Below are 20646 nucleotides of genomic sequence, written 5' to 3'. Positions count from 1 at the left end.
CAACAACAGATTGCCATTGTGTCCACTAAAGACGCTCCGCAGGTACCTTTTGTTGCTGCGGAGCGACGGCTGTACACTCAGTCAGTCCATTAAGGCGCTGCAGCATCAGCGGCAGCGGCGAGGAGAAATAGTTGCAGCAGGAAGCCATAATCATGTGCTGCGCTCCTCCTGCACGCTGCCATTACCACGCCCCCAGCTCTCCTCTCTGCACAGCCACCCGTGTCGCTCTGATGAATTGATTGACACCATTTTCCATCTTCCGGTGCTGTCAGAGAAAGAGAGAGAGAGAGCCACACAGGGAGGCCTGCTGCTCCTCTGACACTCGGGCAGCAGCACTGTGGTCACTTCTGAACGGTCTCAAATGGACGTTAAAGTGAATAACACAGGAATGGCCTCACTTAACCTCAATATGCACGGTGTATGACGATAGAAGAGCTGCAGTTTTTTCCCTCAAAAGCAGGCTGGACACACGTGTTTTAATGTGAATAAATGGGATCAATAATAATGTAATTTACACCATCACATCCCAGAAACATGAAAGACTTCATTACTCTGAGCCAAATGTAAGAAATCTGCTTTCCCACTGCAGCCTCACAGCTCAATAACACGTCTGGCCTCGTTACGCTTATCACAATGACAACTAAATAAGCACAATTAGCAGCCGCCCAGGCATCCTCACTGCTGTTAATTTCATTCCCCAAATTATCCTGGAGATCCTGAATGTTAAACGCATTCTTCTTCATCAAATAACGCAGGGTAATCACACCTATCGCAGACGAAAAAAAGGAAGGTTAAAGCAGCAGAGCGACTTCACAAACAAGCTTGTGTTTTACAGGATCAAACTCATTTCTGCAGCAGTGAGGTGCTTCAGTCGATTGTTGTTGACTCATTTTCTAAATGAGAGGTTAAGAGTTCATAGCGCTGCTTTGTTTTTTTTTTGGTGGTCAGGGGTAAATGCAACACTTTCTCAATCCTGACAACTTTAAACAAACGTAACCATGCAACAAGGAGATATATGATGCAATGAAGCAAATGTACACACACACACATACACATGTGAGTGGTTTTTCTTTTCTCTGTTTTCCCAGGCTGTTTTAATTTGACACCTTGAGCTGGGGTAACTAGGTGGGGAGAGAGGAGCCGCAGAGGAATTCATTAGGCGCGCCACTGCAGGGTCCTGGCTCGGAGCGTTAATGACATTGGAGGATAGGGAAACAGCCCAGACGCAAAATGAAATAAACATGAGGACTGTCAGTTCTGACAGCAGCAGCAAAGGGGACAGAGTCATTCAGGCCGGAGACCTCCAGCCCAGAAGATCAGACCAGGCGGGGTATGGACCAAAACAATATTAGTGCGGGGGCACAATCATCCTCACTCGGCCCCTTAGATTCACGCTGACAGACAGTGTGTGTGTGTGTGTGTGTGTGTGTGTGTGTGTGTGTGCGTGTGTTTGTTTGTGTGGCGTTATTAATGTGTGTGTGGTTGTGGTGCTGCATTGATCTTTCAGAGCTTCACTCTTCATATCATTAAAATTATCCTTCACTTGGCGCTCCTGCAGCATTCAGATACACGGCTGCAATTAAATTATTAATGTCACAGCCCCCCCCCCCCCCCCCCCCCCCCACCCCCCTCACCGTCTCCACCCCACCACACAAACACCCACACACGCACACACTTTAGTTTGACACACGCAAACCGCCCCATATACGCTGTGCTCTTAATGTGGCTGCTGAAAGACATGAAATATACGGCAATCTCTGTCTGGCTTCAGCGCCGATCAATTGAGATGACTACAAAAATATCCCAGTGAGAGAAGAGAGGGATGCTAGCCACAGAGTCTGAAGATGCAATGGAACGAGAGAAAGAAGAGGGTGCATTAGTCATTTGGCTTTCACGACTTGATATCATTTCTTTGAATGAAAGTGTCATGCACTGACAGGTAGAACAGCAGCAAAATACGGCAAATTTGCTTCCTTGATGAGGGAAGTTAAGCATCTGTCTCTGCGTCATTCTCTCACTGTCGCTTCATATTTATTTGTGTTGTAAAAAAAAAAATCCTTTTGGATTTTCCACCAAAATGTTCTTTTTTCATTCTGTTTTTGTACAAATTTACTTTACAAGGGATGTGCAACGCTCTGAATCCCTGCACCTTTTTTAAATCTCCACGGTCCCAGTAGGGATGCCGTGCACAGTTATGTTGCAGTACAATGCTGTGTTACATTTTATGAGTTTTAAGAGCTTCATCACACGAAGCATCATTGTTAGCCTGGTTTTTATACTAACCATGATGCAGCTTCGAGTGCTTTTATAACTTCTTACTCTGACTTCTCTGTGGTTTGTACTTTATTTCTACTCCATGTATTTTTCTGATTATCTAACACATAACTGCCCTGCTGATACACTCAGAGCCACTCTCAGCCGCACGTACTGCAGACACAACCTGAAGATGTTCTGCTTCTGTGTTTAGTTTAGACAGACCAAACCCCTTTTTTTTTTCCTCTTGCAATTGAACATTGAATCCTTTTGCAGTATATGTCATCTCTCCTGGATGATTACAGCTTCATTGTTCTTGCGGCCAGTGTGGCTAATGTTAGCAAACGTACACTAGATGTTGCTTTGGAAGCAGCATAAATGTATTCTTAGGTCAGGTGACTGACTTTTAGAGTCCGCTGTTCTTGTGGTAATGTTATAGTTTTTGTTTAAAATAGGAGACTTAGTAGTGCCAGTGGCCTAGTGGTCAGTTTGTGTTTGCCATGTACAGAGGCGCTGTAGTACTCGAAGCGTACAGCCCCCAGTTCAAATCCAACCTGTGGCTCCTTTCCCGCATGTCATTCCCCACTCTCTCTCTCTCTCTCTCTCTCTCTCTCTCGCTCCAATTTCCAACTCTATCCACTCTCCTGTCTGTCTAATAAATGCATAAAAATCCCCAAAACACACATTTAGAACAAAAAATGAGACTTTGTTCACAGATGGCTCAGCAGTTAGGTCGCACCCTATGAACAGAGGGATATACTGTATATAGCAGGAGGTTCGAGTCCGGCTTGTTGCTCCCCTCCTGCATCTCATCATTTCCAATTCTCTTTCCCTGGTTTCCTCATCGATCCACTGTCCCATCCATTAAAGCCTAAAAATAAATCTTTTAAAAAAAGGGAGACTTCACTCGTGTAGCAGCAGTGGGGTATTCTTTGTATTTGCTTTTCAGATTAGCAGATGTAGATCTACAGAATCATATTGGACATATCAGATGTTTCTTAACTATGGATTTGTTTCACATACGGAACAAGTAGCCTAAACACGAACTCCTCATGAAATTCCAGATTTGTGCGTCCTTGGAGCTGAAGCTTTGTAGTCAGAAAATAACGTGTCAGATTGCTCCATGTCTGCTTTTGTACAATTAGAGAAAGAGTGTTGTCAGCTAAAAGACGTGGACTCTATACAAAGAAACAACAATGCAAACAAAGGAACAAGCAATTCTTCCCAAGCACGACCGAGCATGGTCTGTGTTTGTGCGGCCTCTTCTTGAGAGCCTTTCATCCCGGTTCCTCAAAGGACACAATAAAGCTGTCAGTCAGTGTGTCAGTCAGTCAGGATGCAGCCCCCAGTATGTGATGCTCTCGGACTGGGACAGTCTCCTCTGGTGGATGCTACATATCTGACATGAGGGCTCTCGCACGCCGATGGAGCTCAGGTCTCCTGCGATATGGCGGCTGTGAATGGGTGGCAGAGATGACCCTTCTTTCCGAGTTGCTCAGCTTCAACTCTGTGGCTCGGTCACAGCCGGCATCTGCCTGGACGAAGCACGGGGAGGAGGAGGGGTGGCTCGTTTTCTGACACCTGTCTCTCCCAGGACGAGCCCGCCTTTGTGACGTGGGAGTCCGGGTTGGCTGTCGGGACAGGCCCGAGACAGAAATGACAGGGCTGCTGACAAGGGGCAGGCTGCACGCTGGGAGCAACACTGCAGTCCAACACAAACACGACTTCTGCTCCGTTCACTGGGCCGCCAGTGAGACCCACAGCTGGCAGCTGAGAAGCCTCAGTCAGCGTGCACCAAGAGCAACGCTGTGAGCCGATGGCTTTCCAACAATGCTAATCACTGTTGCATGGATGGAACTCCAAAACACGCCAAATCCACAGCAGAATTCACTGTGTGTAAGAGGAGAACGGCTCCATGCTTCCCAGACTTCAAACTCAGCTCTCTCCCCTGAGCTTGTTCTGTTCATTATGTCAACCTCGCTCAGCTCGCTCATATTTCTGAACCCCACTCCAAAGGAGACGCCTCTAATTGTTCTCAGGTCTGTGTAGAGGCAGCGTCTGATGAAAACTCCTCCGAGATGATGAGACTTTCTCACAAATAGCATCAGAACCCAACACGTTATGGATATGGAGCTTCAACACAGAGGGAGAGGAGGCACCATCAGCGCAACTCTCCTCGCTCTATGACCACAGTTAGAACAATATGACAAATTGGCCCAGTTTCCCTTTTAATTAATCATATCATGGTGACAGCTACCTGTGCCACACATCATCATTAGTCAAGAGGAGAGCAAGCCCCAGCTACATGTGATAAGAGAGGAGGATACACCTCATCAACTCATTATCCTCCATTTCTTCTCAGAGCAACTAAACAATCGCAGAAGGAATCATTCTCCACTTCTTCAGAAGTGCAGGTATAAGTTGATTTACCTTGTTTCACAGAAGTCTCACTATACGGCTGGCTAATATAGTAACTGTTACCTAGTGTTGGATTTATTGGGGGGATGTTGGAGATGAGAGCCAGCTGTAAACTTGCATGTACATACATGAATACACCTGACTTACACTATGGATACAATGCAATTTTTACTGAGCATATTCAGCTTGGAACAAAGAAGTTTATACTTGCAAAGGTTTATTTTTAAAATTATTCTATAGGGAAATTGGTGGTTGGCAGAACCAGAAGGTCACCGGTTCCAGTCCCGGTACAGACCAAAGTATGCAAATCAGTCTGCTTACAGGAGAGGTGTCAGTACCTTTACCGAGTGCTGTGGAGGTGTCCCTAAGCAAGGCAATGAACCCCCACCAACTGAGGGGCGCCCCCTGTGTGTATTTCAGGCCCATGTGTGTGAGAGGCATGTCTCTCAATAACTGAGTGTAAAACCAAATTTCCCCTCAGGGGTTAATAAAGCATGTTACACAAAATAAAAAATTGAGCAGAAATGGTGAAATAAGACTCTTAAGTGAGCATGCCCACACAATTAAAGTTAACCATGAAAATCAATAAGCCGGGCTGTTTGAAGTGTCTTGTTATTTTTTCTATTAATAAATTACTCAAATTGGTCAGATAATCTGCCTTCCAACTAAAAAAAGATGATTTCAGATTGTTTTTTAATCATTTTTTACGAACACTTGCTTTGTTCTTTAATATAATAGTGTCCGTATTTTGGATTTCTAACTGATCCAGTTAAACCTATTGTCAATAAAAATGTCACAAATACGAGATACATGTGCACGGACAGTGTTCCTGTACATCCGTGATGATTAAAGACGTTCCAGGTGTTTTACCACTTTGACCTCTTTTCGTTGGTTTTACATAATCATGCTTTACTCTGAGTGTGTTTGATCGTCTCTGTGGTTGTCAGACTTTAAGCGATGCATACGTGTTTTCAGCTTGCAGAAGTGACTTCAGTGAGAACAATATTACCATAACAGAGAAAAAAAGAAGCACAAAACCATTCAAAAACGTTTGAGTCAGGTTGTAATAACTAAAGATGCTCTTGTGAATAAAGGCATTGAAGCCAAATCACGGGATCTAAACGACCTTTTCTTCTAATCACTGTATTGAATCAGTTCAATTATGTGGACAACCATCTGTGTGCCTCCCTTTTAGCTCCTTTCACAACAAAAGCATGAATTTAATTAAAGGCCAACACACTGTCCACACAATTCTCAATAGAAATGCACATGTGTGACAACAAAAGTCATTGTTCCCCGTCCCTCGCTGAGAGCTGATGCTGCCTCTCAGGAGTCAGGACGCCTGCAGATGATTGACAGCTCCATCTTTATAGGGGCCATCCAACAAAAAGGCAATGAGAGAGGGAGGCCATCCCCGCCCACTGGGCTGAATGCATTTCAAAACCAGCAATGAATCGATGAGATAAAAAAAACAGATGAATATGAACCATCTTAGAGAGGAATGATAGAGAAATAATGCCTCCCAGACACATAGGTTCTAATTAGATTCATGCTTTATCACTGTCAGCTCAGGTTTTACCTTCCATGCAGGCCTTTGAACAACGATCCATATGTTGTTTAATGCAAACTATTTGGTCCAATCTTACTCATAAAAGGACAATTAGCAGCTTCGTAAGGCAATAAACACCTCGTTACAGCCAGAAATATTTTATCCAGCATCAACCTTTGTAACATTTTTGTCTTCTATTTGCAAAGGACGGGTATTTAAGGCGAGATAGACGACATGCGCGCGTAAAGAGGGTTGATGGATATCATCTTTAACATGGAAAAAAAAGCAGGTAGGGTAATAGCCTTCCTGAACTCACACCAATAAATGTTCCAGTGCCTGTGCTGACATAGTTAAAAATGAAGAGAAATGTAGCGATGTAAAATTCTCTACAAGCTGTTAATATTTCATGAGGAGCCGTTCTGACACTGTCAGTGTATACCTAATTTGTATGGCATGCAAGGAGAGAGGGAGAGAGGAGAAAGAGGGAGCAGAGAGGGTGGTTAGAGGTGGCAGAAATGGAAGAAGATAGGGAATAAAAGTGGAAAAGTGTCTCTGAAAAAGGCTCCAGCATGTGCCGAGCTGGCTGACAGGGAATTTTTTGGAAGTCAGCATAGTACAAAGAACATTTGAAATGGCCCATTTAACAGCACTGTACTCCACTCCCAGCCGATGCCACCATTTGCATACTTCATATGAGATGAAGATGGATGGTGAAAATCAATGTCACTGAGACGAGCGTTTTATCAAGGTTACGCTATCCTCCAAACTCCTAAAACCTCTTTATCTCATCCCTGTTGTCGGAATATTAACTTATCAACACGATCGCTTTACAGCAGATGCGGGAGCGTCGTGCATTTATCAGCAAGGATAACAATGACAGGAGGGCCAGCTGGATTATAGAGCTGCAGCTGATGAATATTCTGATTATCAATTATCAACTGTATCAGTGTTAAAAAAGTTATTATTTTTTTAATAGCTAGTGTGCTTCTATCTACGGATCTTGAGGTTGGGTTTTCAACTGTTATAGCAATCTAAGCTAACAGAGCTAACACTTGTAGAAACTTAAAAATAGTTATTATAATCCCTAAATTATACTTTTATCACAACGTCACCTGCAACAGTCAGGCTGAACAGAAGCTTTATCAATGTGTGAATGCTAATCTATGCTAACGTTAGCTAAAGGGGAAGCTTGAGAAATGTTAACAGTAGTTTAAACGATATCTGATGTTAAAGCTCCTGTGAGGAACTTTTGAGGATTTCTAACAAATAAAATCTCGTCCTGCTTTCTTTAAACAGTCAACACATCACAAAATGTGAATATTCACTTCAGAAGGTGAATCAGAAGGTTGTTTCTGCAGTGTGCTGTACGTTGTCATGACACCGACCCTGTGGCAGCGAGTTATAATAATAAGTATTTCCCCTGATGGTCTAGTTTGCTTTTGTGGGTCAAAGAGAGGAATCAGCATTGATTTCTATCAGCTTTAAGAAGAATTTAAAATACAATACTTTCAACCATTCAAATAACAGCGACTGATTCATTTTCAAACAACTAGTATTAGAAAGTATCTTCTTTTGACAACGTTAGATTAGATGGTTTTTCCAAAGAGCTAAAATCTACAATCAATCAAAATGTATGAGAAAAGATATCAGCAGAAATTGCTACAACTTGCTAACTCGCTAAAAGTAAGCTAGCCTGTTTTATTCCTCTAGATCCAGGTACATTTTAATCATCTCACCTGACAATAATGAGGTCTGTCTTTTTTCATTGCTTTATTTTTCATTAATATAATCTTGTGATTACTTTGTGTTTTGGTTCAATCAAAAACTTAAAGTGTCTAATATCAGTTCTTACTTAATTTGAGCAATATTTGAATATAAAAACTTTGAGCCAGATTTATTACTTGTTATTATTCTTTTTATTTTCCTGCTTGGATGAAACATCGGCCTGAAGATAAATTATATCCGGTCCAATCTTGACTAAATCGTCCATTTTTAGTGAAGCATCATTTTGACCTCTCTCGCTGTCCTGCTGCAGAATCTGTCTCTTTGTCTGCATGATGAGCTTCTGGTTCCTCATTAGCTTCAGGAGGTGAGGACTGAACTTCCATTTCAAGCCTTTGTGCCTCCCACCTTTACCTCAGTCCACTAGTCATAAAAATGTCATGGCAGCTATAGAGCACACAGGCCACGCTGAGATCTAACAGGAATCACACGCTACGAGCCAAACCCAGCAGGGCAGATATATACGGCCAGTGGCTACAGCTTGGAGGTCGGTGAGGAGTCTCTGCGTGTGACTTTCTGCATGTTCACCCTTCCTAACTTCCTGACATCAGCCTGAAAGTGACTTCAACCAAGAGCACATCCTCCGTTGACTCTGCTGGTGTAATGTTGCACCGCAGAGAGAAAATGACAGACCATTTATAAAACAGGAAGAGGAGCTAACTACAGTAAGCATAAGCTATTTCTGGAGGAGGATGTCTGCGAATAACAAAGAGCTGTCAAACTCTTACAGGTCCAGAGTGAATAAAAATCACTTTAAAAAATGAATAAAAGGCTACGTCTATGCAGAAGAAACTCTAAGTTTTGTGATCCCACCTGCTGTGGCCCCTGCTGCTCCTGCAGACGATCACACTGCACGCTTTAAGTTCCCCTCCATGTCGCCTGTGTCGGCGCTGGGAAGGCATCCAAAACCACAATGCATTTCTGCTATGGAACATTTGTTTCCTTTCAGAGGGGGGGCGCAGGGCCCCACAACATGCTCCTACATTTTTCTGTACTGCCACATTGCATGACAGTTTATTTTGGGACGCGCAGGTTGGCACCTGAGACACAAAGCTGACAAAGCACCGGGTGTCACTTCAATGAGGCCAGTTGGTGCCGTGACAATGCCTCTGGCCATGCAGAGCTACGAGTTGGACAACACGGCGCTGAATATTTTGGCAAAGTAGGAAAAGAGGCATCAGCTGTTTGCACATTTTCATCTTCAGAGGGAACAAAGCAAACATGCAAACTCTGATTCTGAGGCTGATGCAGGAGGGGTATCACCTCAGACTACAGGACAGGAATCAAATCTGATCTGCTGTGATGGACTGCTCACCAGTTCAGGGTGGTTCCTTGGCTCGCACCCAATGCATGCTGGGAATTGATCCAGCAAATCCAGCTCCCTAAATAGTAACAACTTGGCAAGACAATAGCTGGATGACTGAAAATCTGAAAGTATGCAAAGCTCAATTTTAGAATTCATGACGCATCCCACAATATTAAACAGGAACTATTAATTTATCATTAATATAGGATTTACAATGTTTTTAAAATTATGATTGACACATTATTTATGCAAATATGTACATGTACAAAGGACATTGTTGCGTTCTTTCATGGTGCTTCAGGTGCACCGAGTCAGTGAGCTGATGTGACTTTAGGCCGGTGCATTTTGCAGTCAGCAGGTGTTGAGCTGACACTACTTCATCTTCTTTGTCGGTTCAGCATGGCTCCCTACTTTATCATTTGTGTGTTAGCAAAACTACAGCATACTACATGCACTGTGCATTTATTTTTCTACCTTTAATTTCCAGCCTGCTGCTGTAGTTGTTCATGTTCACTGGATCTGTGTACTGAAGTCTGCCTCCACGATTTGTGTAAACTAAGGGTTACTGTATGCTTGAAACTCAAGTGTATTAATGCCATGTACCATGCCTTTGAAAAATTCAATAAAAAATATGAATTCCAAAAAAAAAAACTGTACAATGGGCCATGACCTGTCGCATTTAAACACTCTGGATTTGAACTCTGACCAAATAATTTCAGATTTTAAATGTATTGTTCTCCACACATCTGATCAGGTGTAAAAACTCTGAATTCAGCGAGAGCCTTGTCAGCTCAATGATGACTGATGTGCTCAGTTTTTTTTAGTGATGGATAATAATGAAGGATGAACCTTGAAGAAACGTGTTTTAATCAAAGAACAAAAGTTTCAGTGTTCCTGATATGAAGTAAAAAGACAAAATGACAACTTCTACAGCACAGTGTGATATATTTGATGGACATAATCGAGTATTTATCCACTAAGTTTGAATATAATATGCCACTGTGCATACTGTTACACTACTTTCTATGTATTCCAGTAAAAAAAACAGCAGCAGCATGTCGTGAAACACGAAATGACAAATCTGTGCGTCTGCTGTGAGAAACAAGCGAGTGTGAATGACACTTTAAAAAACACATCAAAGTGATACTACAAATTAGAGCTGTGATGCAGAACTGTAAGCAATGCAAAATATATACATCTTTTTTTTAATGTAACTTCTGAGAACTGTCACAAAAATCTGAGAAGAAATGTAACTTTTTCATTCAATCAGAACAGTCAGGTCTGCGTTTGTAGTTATCAAAGTTCCTGTAATATCCTGCATCGTGGCTGTAGTGCACACTCGGCTCAGGAATATGTTGTTTTATTTTATTATGACTTATTTAGTGCATTTCACAATTGTAGCGATATATTCTTATACTTCTATACATAAAAGTATAATTTCTTTACCTATAATAAGACTCAAAGCAATGATAACGAGCATTATGAACTACATTTACTGTTCATATACTTTTAGGTTTTACACTCAACTTCATTTAAGGCATGGTTTTTTTAAAAATGATTTTCCCTCCTAGAGTGTTTTTTTAGAGCCAGTGGAACGACAAAGAGATGAACAGCAGCAGTGGAATTACAGCCTGCATTAACTCATCCGATTATGAGCCTGTGCAGGATTCTTATTGTCTTGTGTGAGGCAGAAGAGTCAGCAGATCTCTGGACGTCATCGCTGCCAGTCACAGAAATATAAAGGAAATTAATTTAGTTCAAAATAGCGCTCTATAAAAAAACACAATCATAATAACTTTATCTTGTAGCAGGATGTTGGAGTCTAAGTAGTTCTTGTTTTAAAATTCTACCTTCCAGAAAATGAAGTGTTGTATAAATACTCCACATTATATTCATGTATATCCTGTTTCTCAAATTGCAGTGGGGACTGAGTGCAGATAAGATTACAGAGTGGAAAGGAAACACACACAAACAAAAGCCTGAATGCATACACTCATGCATACCCACACACACACACACACACACACACACACACACACACACTTGTACTGTAAAGTGACAGAGCAACTGCTTTGCTGTGTTAAATATCAGATGCAAATGAAAAGAGAAAATCTATCATGACTCTAATGTGGCCTGATAGGAGGGGGCGCACTCTCCTCTGAGGAGCTGTGCGGTGTGAGGAGGGTGATGTATGGAGGAGCTGGATGAGAGGTGAAAAGCGTAGCGAGACGGACGAAGGGAGGGGTGGATTGCTAGGAGGGAATGAGAGGAGAGGAGGGGGCGGGGGGGCACGCAGTCCTGCCAGACTCCTGAGAGCCCAGGGCAAAAGTGGAATAAATGTTGATTAGTGTTGATTTTGTCCAACGAGCACCCGGCAACTGACAGTGGGACTAAGCTGCAGCGAAAGGGAACCATTAATCTTGGTCTGGTTTAAGTAGTGTATATTAATTTGTGTCATTTCCACTACGTGGAGAGAGGCCTCTCTCTCTCTCTCTCTCTCTCTCTCTCTCTCTCTCTCTCTCCTTTCTTTCTGCCTCCCTCCAGTGTTTGAAAGCCGTGGCAGCCAAGCTCCTTTCATAGTGAACATACAGTCGGAGCCTGGAGGTGGCGTCTGCAAGAAGCAGCGGGGGAAAGTGGAGGAAATGAGATTCCAAACACTACATTATGGAGAATGAACTCCTGGGGGGGTTGGTATGGCAACCACATTCAAATGTGCCATTGCATGTTCAATTTAACGTGCATAACAAATTTGCAGACTTGATTAAATTCGTAACATATTAAGGAGGCCGGTGTTAAGAAAAGGCAGACCAAACCTGCAGGGAGTGAGATTGCACAGAGAGCCGTGAACGAGGTAAATAGCAGAACAGTGATATTTAGGCAGAGCGAAGTGGCGCAGACGGCGACATTCAGGTAAAAGATGGAGCCTCGCGCTCTTTTACAAGTCGACTTGGATCTCGCCTTCAGTCTGTAATCTCCACACTAGCAGGGCTGCTCGGAGCTTAATGTAATTTCTCTACAAAATGCATCCAGTGGGCTTCAGAGAGGAGGGAAGGAAAACATGCATCAGTCCAAGAAGCCCTGGAAAAAAATGTGTGAAATAACAAAAACAACATAATCCCGGAGCTTCCTTGTCGTGAGGATGAGACTTCATCATGGTAGAGAAACTTCTCGATAAAAATAGATCACTTCCTCGTGCGTGTGATGTCAATGTTAATTAACAAATGGCTGCACAGTAAGATTCTTATAATTAAGCTCCTTAATATGATTAACATGTATCAATTAGGCGTCTGACAATTTGCATAATGTATAATGTAAGCACATTGTTCTATACTGTAATGGTATTAACACGCCGTTTACCATGGCGTCACTCACAGATGAGTCCGTGATTATGTCTCTGCATCAAACAGTCAAAAGTCAGCTCCAGCCTGGTGCTGCTTAATCAAAACACTTTTTCTTCCTCCCCCTGGTTTGTTTTCATTCTCGCAGCAGAATTGAGCTCTTCCTCTCTCTCTCTCTCTCTCTCTCTCCCTCCCTCTCTCTCTCTCTCGCTCAGTGGATGATTAAGCAGAGAGATTGGGGAAACAGCTGTGGTGGCGAGCTTGGCATTTCTCTCGCCCTGAATGCTGCTGTATCAGCATCGACCAGGAAGGAGGATAAGAGGGAGACAAAAAGCTGCTCCATGTATCCGACTCTTCTCTGTCATCCGCTGAAGAGACGGCAGGGGAGGAGCGGCCCCGTGACACGACGTCCACTATCAGACCTCTGCACGACTCGACATGCAGAGAAACTAACTCACTTTTTTTATTACCTGCTGATCTTTTTTACAATCAGGATTTGAGTAGTTACAAGTCCTTTGGTTCTGTATTAAATTACACTATGAGGGTTCATTTAAAAACAACACCTTTGACTTTCAAAATGTTGAACACTATTACACACAAAGATATTACAAAGTGAAAAAGAACAATGCACAAGGAAAATGTTTTTCTTGAGTAAGAGAAGTTCATTTAAATATGACTGATGTCTAATCAATGACTATATTAAACGTAGTTAGGGTAGAAGAAAATGCAACGTTTAGTGCCCTTGTCTCTTTTGTTAATTTAGCTTTTTGTTTGTTGTGGTTGTTTGTTGTGCTGTATTTATGGAACATTATGAACATTAGCTGCTAGCTATCTCTGTTTCAGATTCTTTTACACTTTACCTGCCAAAACAAACAAAAAAATTTAAACAATTAATTGATTACTAAATGAAGTTTTTTTGGGTCAGTAATCACTATGTCAATAAATCTCACTGCAGGTGTCGGGGGATGATGTCATCAGATGTGTTAACTCCACAGCAACAACAGCTCATTGGATTTCATCGGCCATTTTTAAAATTAAAATTAAATGTCATGGTTGTTGTTAAAGAGACAAAATAATGGTCTCTAACTAGAAGTATTGGCTGCTGCTCTTAGTTTGTCATGACAGTAAAATGACTATGAACAGGTCTTTAATAGTTATACAGCAGACTGATCGTTTCATTAAGTGACTCTAAGCTCTGAGACTTTTGTGTTGCCAGTTTCCACTGGTTTCTAATGTCCAATCGACAAATAATTATTAGAAAGGAGGATAAAATGAAAGTTTAGGTGAGTTTAAGTTGCAGCCCTAGTCCTAAAAAAAAGTCCAAACACCATAAATTTGACTCTAAATAATCACTTTTTTTAAATTGATAAATGACTTTTTGTAAAATCAATTAAGATGTTAACTGTTCCTCAGAGTGTGTAAGATATGAAAATGGGACCTGATCAATGTGCAGGCTGCTTCAAAGTGTTTGAACGGTGACGTGAAGGCTGATCTGATCTTCAGCCGCTGTAATACAAATAGGCAGATGCCAAGAATGTGAATGGGCTGACAACTCAATGTAGTGTAGGCTTCCATGCACCTTCCATAATCAGACCTCTGGCTCATTTCATCCTGTCAAACACTCCCCGACTGCCCTCTGTAAAACACCCTATTTTCACCCTTCAAAAAATAACATTACATCACTCGCCCAGTCATTTTTTATAAATGGAGGATCCCCAAGGCTCGAAACCCAACACTACACAAACACGGGCCACAAGAAAGCTGGCCTTTTGTTGAGGTTGAGAGGAGAAAAATTAAACAGCGAGTCAGAGCAGCACATTTAGTGAGCGGCTCAGTCGAGGAGTGGTTTTGTTTGACACTGCTGGAGATTTATGATGTTGGTGAAGTGTTTACAGAGGTCAAGGCGGCTCATTTTCCAAATCAGTTTGTCAAGCATTTGCTTATCTAAAGAGGCCGTTTCATCAATCATAAAATAAATCTGCAGCCGAGGACCAAAAAGAAAACAGTCCACCTCAAAAAATATCTGTGACTTTTCTACATATTACACACAGAAAGTGAGAAAAAAAAAACCTGGATGAAGTTGTTTCATATTTATATCATCCCTATCTTTACACACCTTAAACTGAGTTAGTGCAAGGATAAGATTTCACGGGCCAATGGCAGAGGAGTCAAATTGTTTGTGTGTGTATTTTTGGAAAGTCTCTGCGAGAAGCTCGGAGCACCCTGCTGTTGCTACGACGAACCTTAACACAGAAAAAGCACTGCTGTTTCTGGCTTTGTTCCACGTTTTCGGACACATTAAATCATATAATTAATATGCTTTATTAATTTTCTGCTTCGTCTCCTCTCAGGAATGCACTATGTGCCTCACACACACACACACACACACACACACACACACACACACACAGATTTGTGCACGGCATCAGAAAAACTGCATTCCTTTGAAGTAAAAAAGACAAACCCGAGTATGCCTGGAATGAATCGGGGTGAAGATGAAGCCAATGTCTTACCATTAAAAAAAAAAAAAAGTTTAAATCAAGTGTTCCTTCCTCATCCTCTCCTCCCGGTTGTCGCTGCACCGATGTGATTGTTTACACTGCACATTATTTCTGTTGGCCATCCCTCACTTCATCCCAGTAAAAATACACACAGTGGGTCACAAGTTCAGGCCTTAGATCAACACTGGCATTGTGTCCTGCAGGTGCTGTCAGCCGCTCCGGGGATGGAAAAATGACACACAAGCAAACAGCAGCTCAGTGGATACACACACACACGTGCACACACACACACACACACACACACACACACACACTGGCTCTGCACTCAGAGGGGACTGCAGCTTTCAAAGCCGTTAAAGCTGTACAAGTGGAACACTAGTCTACATACACTCAGTGTGAAATATTTAAAGGTGGAAATGGAACGGTCGGGTCTGGTACAAAAAGAGGACACAGAAACATCAGTGCCATTGTTAAAAAAAATAAAAAAACTGACATAAGGGGAAAAAAGGCCAAAAGTAAAAACAAGTATTTCATACAAAAAGCAGAAAACTGCTATCTGCTGCTAACTGCTATCAAACTCATAAGATGAACTTTTGTAAACCATTCAAAGAAAGTTGTGAAAGTTATTCTTACATGTCCAACCGACAGTCAAAGCATTGTTGTCATGTGAGTGTAGAATAAGAAAAACTCAATACACGAGACCACTGACACCAGCCAACAATAGAAAACCACAAACATCATCCTAAGACTAAATTCAGACGTTGAAAAAAAAAAAAAAAAGTCACCTACTTTGCTTTGCACTGACCATCACAATCATTATTCAACTTCTATAAATTTCATAGAACTGAATTATTTTTAAAAGCAAAACTTTAAGAAGGAAGAAATTCTATCAGAACATTTTTGCTTCTTTGTCTGCCTTTTAAACCTTTTTGTGTTTTTTTTTTAAAAACAAGAAAAAAACCACTAGAGGGAGCAAGCAGCTGCGAGCTTCACTCGACATTTTAAATAAATAGTTTTTATTTATTTAGAAAATTCAGTAAATTAAATTCAGTCAAATTGGAATGTTTTAGCAAGCCACACGCCAAATAAAACTTAGAAAGGGAAAAAATAAATATCCAAATATCTGAGCGATAGAGTCAAATATTATTCAAAGTATTAATAATTGATAAATGAGCCAGTGTCACGTTTGATGTGAATGAAGCGAGAGTAAACATTTGAATCATGATTGTGGACGTGATAATGGATCTCTGTAACACTCCAGGTTGTGTTTAGATGAAGGTATGTAGTGTTAGAGGAACATTTATCATTACCTATGTTGATACTAATTATTTTATATCAACATGGAGACGAGCAGAAAATCTGTCAAATGATCTCTTGAATCTGAGTGAAGTCAATATTTAAAATGTCTGATAAAAAATTGAAAAAGATTTAAGCAAAATGAAAAGTAAAGTTAGATCTGTTTCTCACTCAACTACCAGCGCTTTCCAGCTCAAACGAAAGTTTCCAAGACAACACAAGCAGCAGATCTTCTGTGAGCTGCACCTTGTATTTATAGGTTGCCAGCTGAAAGAGAGAAGAATGGGTGTGCAGACAGGAAGAGGTCCAAGTTACTTTGTACTCTCTGTAGAGCCGAACTTTGGATGAACTCCGAGAAGCGCCAGGGAGTAAAACACTATGCATAACTGTGTCACTCCCCCCTCCAAAAAAACCTAGCAAGACAACAACAAAAAAAAAAAAAAAAAAGGAAGAAGAAGAGGGAGCCAGCAGGCTTCAAAAGGCCCCCTGCTCCCTCCTGAGGCTGTGGCCGATTCATGATAAACTGCCGGGGCTGCTGGGTAGGCAGCGAGGTGAACTTCAATGAAAACATCCATGAAAGCAGCGGGCGAGGGTGGGCTCACACACACGAGAAACAACATAAACACACACCAGACAACGCCGCCTCAAAGGTCAAGTATGAGCAAGTGCAACTTTGGGGGACAATGAAAACTAAATCTGCTCCATCCTCCATCCTTCTATTTGATTTCATGCACTAATGAGTGTGAAAGCACTGCCTCTCTCTCTCTCTCTCGCTCTCTGCTTTGGCGACTCAATATCTCAACAGTGTAAGTTTTAAGAGGCCTGGAGAAGCACATCAGTCTAAAGACAGGGAAATAAAAAAAGATGAGATGCACGCTATCAGTCTGAAGTGCACTGAATTCTATCTGTGCCAATTTCAGAAATGTCACAGGGAAAATGATTTGGAAACATGACTTACGCCTCCTGTGTTACGTTATTTTCTCTCCTAGCAATTATTCTGCTGACATGCTTTCTCACAACCGCTTTAATAGAGAGACACAACACAGGATAGAAAGAGACGTGTTCACCACGCTTTGACAGTTAACTCACGAGGGGAGACGTCAACGTGCTTGTGACAATTTTAGCTCCAAACTCCCCATTATTCCACAATAGCATCAGGAAAAAAAGCTCATTCATATTTTGACACGATAATTGATAAGGAGTGCTCAAGGTAATTGTCCACAGTTCCTATTGTGAAAGAGTTAAAACGCTACAGGAGGAAACACATGTCTTACATGTCAGTGAAATTTATATGCTGGATTGTGTTGTGACTGAATATCCAACATCAGGTGACTTTAGCGTGTGAATAGCAAATTAGCCTTTGATGATAAAATAGTCCACACAAAGCCTCTTTGTGTGTGTGTGTGTGTGTGTGTGTGTGTGTGTGTGTGTGTGTGTGTGTGTGTGTGTGTGTGTGTGTGTGTGTGTGTGTTTTAGCTGCATGCTCTTCTAGTGGATCATACTCTGTGCAGTGTTGTGTTCATTGAACCTGGTTAAAGAGTGTTTCTTACACACGATATGAGGATTTACACAGTGCAGTGTTTAGGCTATATGTACTGTACATTGAGTGCAATATGAAAACAGACGTACCTGTTTTTTCTTTGATTTCACACAAGACATTGAACAGAGCTGGCTTCATTCTGTGACAGTTCAGAGCGTGTTTCCTGCAACAGAAAAGTGGCTTAATAAGGAAACCACAGAGACATGAATAATATCCAAAACTCACTCAGACTAAAGCTGACTTCATGGCCAACCTTTTATTCTTTTTTTTTTCTTTAAGGACAAATTCTTGAATAAATTACAGGTACTCACTATTTCCAAATGCAGAATAACATCTGGTCTGTGCAGATGTGCAACATATTTTTTATTAAGCTAAACAGAAAGCTTAACTTCAATTTGATTACATTTAAATATCTTTTTATTTTTTTAAATTATCAGTTAAGAATAAGAAAAATCAAATGTGCATCTTTGGACATTCATCTGCAGCTTCAGTGAATTTAAAGTGGATTCAAGATGGAAGAAGTCTTGAATAATGTATCAGGAGTAAAAATAGAAAAAGAAAAAGTTGTGTGGCGCTCACCGCGCTGGAAACAAACTGGAAGACACTTAAATGACAGCTTGAAGTGTTACCCAGTAATTATGTCTATATTTATAAATAAAAAAAATCACATTTCAGATGTATTTGTTTGAGTCTAATGATTTAAAGTGTCAAGTGTTTTTTTTTAAGCTGTAAGTGGGCGACACGTTGGCATGTGACAGAAATAACCAGCACATTCACACACTTTTATTTTCTGTTCAAGGAGCGCGGTTATTTCTATATGAAGAGAAATAGTGATCTGCAGGCATGCCATCGATGTTTTACAATGTTTTATCGGCTTTTGCACGAGGCTGTGTTGCACCTTTACATTGAAAACTTCCATAAACGCGCTTTATTTTAATTTAAGAAATTTCAAGATTTGTATTTTTTCTTTTTTTTTTCCCTTTCTGTTTCTTTTTTCTCCTCCAGTTCGCCGCCGCCTCCCTCCACGACAAGAAGAGCACATTTTTTACCTGGCTTGCGCTTCGTCCAGACTTTGATCCGTGATGGTCATAATTTGCTGTAAAATGTCTCCAATGTCCTGTTTTCTGCCGTCGCCGTCCGTTCCTCCGTTGCCTTCCTGCATGTGCTGCGGCAGGCCGGGGTGCCCTGCCATGCCTACCCCCGTGTGAGAGTGCATCAACCTCGGCTGCTCGTCCATCTCTGCTGCTCTCTATCTCTTTCTCTGTGGCGCGCTCGCTGCTTAAATCCTGCAAAAATACATAAAAAGAAAAAAAGGAAGGGAAAAAATCCCAGTGGCGCTTTAATGTTTGCGCCGCGCACCCGTGTTTTTTTCCTCGCAGGGTTCTTTTTCAGGCGAACAGAAGAGGGGGGATCGGTGGTGGAAAGCCGAGATAAGAGCCCTCCTGCTCTCTCTGGCTGTCTCTCGCTCTCAGCTGGTCGGAGCTGAATGTGAAATCTGATCTGAACTGCTGCTGCTGCCTTCACAGGAGTAGGCTGTGCGTAAAAAGAGATAGGCTGCTGGGTCCTTCTATTACTAACATGAACTAGGAGCCGTGTTCTTGTAATGTGGCGCAGTGATCCAAAACCCCCTCTTCCTACAAAAAAAAGTGTGTGTGAGAAATAAGAAGTGTGGATTTATCTCACTCACTCCATCCCCTTGCTTTTGTCATGTACAGTACAGGCTGGGCAAGCAGGCAGGCAGCGGCAACACGGCAAAGAGCACGAGAGTCAGACTCCGCCTACGCGACATGATTGGGAATATAAGACCATTTAGCCCCACCTTGAGGTGCCTCTCATGAAACGTCGATCATTGGACTGTAAAGGTGGGATGCAGAGGAGAAGCTGCTGCTGGTACAGAGTGGCAACACGGTGATGAATAAAGCCTGAACTCCATATAAATAACAGCATCTGACACAAGAGGTCTGCTTAAGTCTCCCCCCTCTGACCTCAGCATGAGCACCCACTGCATCCACAGGAGGGCATTTCATTCCCACTCTGTGCCAAGAAATAAAGGTGCACTAATCAAAACTATTGGCTGGCCCTTTCATTGGTTAGACAGATAATGTGAGTGAAGATTTATGGCTGGAAAAATCCATCCGCTGATGAGACACCTTATGGAAAGCCCCTTTAAGATATGAATCTATTATACTGGTATGAATCATATAATCAAACATGCTGTTTTGTGCTTGCAGTAGGCAGTGGAACATCGACTTTGTTCATTCATTTTCAGGTATGTTGCAGGGCTCCGCTTGGCTGACTTTGGCAGGGTCCTCCTAATGTAAGGCGGTGACCCATGTTGCGCAGCCAAGCAGCAAGGCCCGAGTGTGTCTGGCCAGGCTGAAAAGTGCCCTTCAGGCCCAGTGCTGCTGCCTCACTGCCGCCGCCGCCGCTCTCCTCCACCACTGAGAGCCATTCAGAGGGAAGAGAGGAGGTGGATGAGGAGGATGAGGAGGAGGAGGGGCAGAGAAAAAAAATAAAGCTTCAGTGTTGAACTAAAGCAAAGGGCTGTGCAAATCATCAGCCTGGATGTATATGTATGTGACACATAAAATAAGTAATGTATGTAAATGATGAAGAGTGCCTCAATTATTTTGTATAGTGAGCGGCTTCGAATGAAAACAGAG

General features: G+C 42.0%; 1 protein-coding gene across 4 annotated transcripts in view; it reads right to left on the bottom strand.

The window, feature by feature from the left end:
• LOC132958198 (pre-B-cell leukemia transcription factor 1-like) overlaps positions 1-19751 on the bottom strand; it is a 60402-nt gene extending 40651 nt beyond the window's left edge. For 2 of the 4 annotated variants that reach the window (XM_061030879.1, XM_061030907.1), the window contains exons 1-2: positions 19033-19749; positions 18073-18146 (exon numbers count right to left, since the gene is read on the bottom strand). In XM_061030879.1, coding sequence (XP_060886862.1) covers positions 18073-18146; positions 19033-19220 — 262 coding nt within the window. In that variant the 5' untranslated portion in view covers positions 19221-19749. Of the gene's footprint in view, positions 1-18064; positions 18147-19032 lie in introns of all 4 variants that reach the window. The other 2 variants (XM_061030890.1, XM_061030899.1) reach the window with 2 other exon arrangements.
• Positions 19752-20646: the final 895 nt, after the last annotated feature.

This window comes from Labrus mixtus, chromosome 3 (genome assembly GCF_963584025.1).
Source record: "Labrus mixtus chromosome 3, fLabMix1.1, whole genome shotgun sequence".
Lineage (NCBI taxonomy): Eukaryota > Metazoa > Chordata > Actinopteri > Labriformes > Labridae > Labrus > Labrus mixtus.
This window is presented reverse-complemented; position numbering and strand designations above follow the sequence as displayed.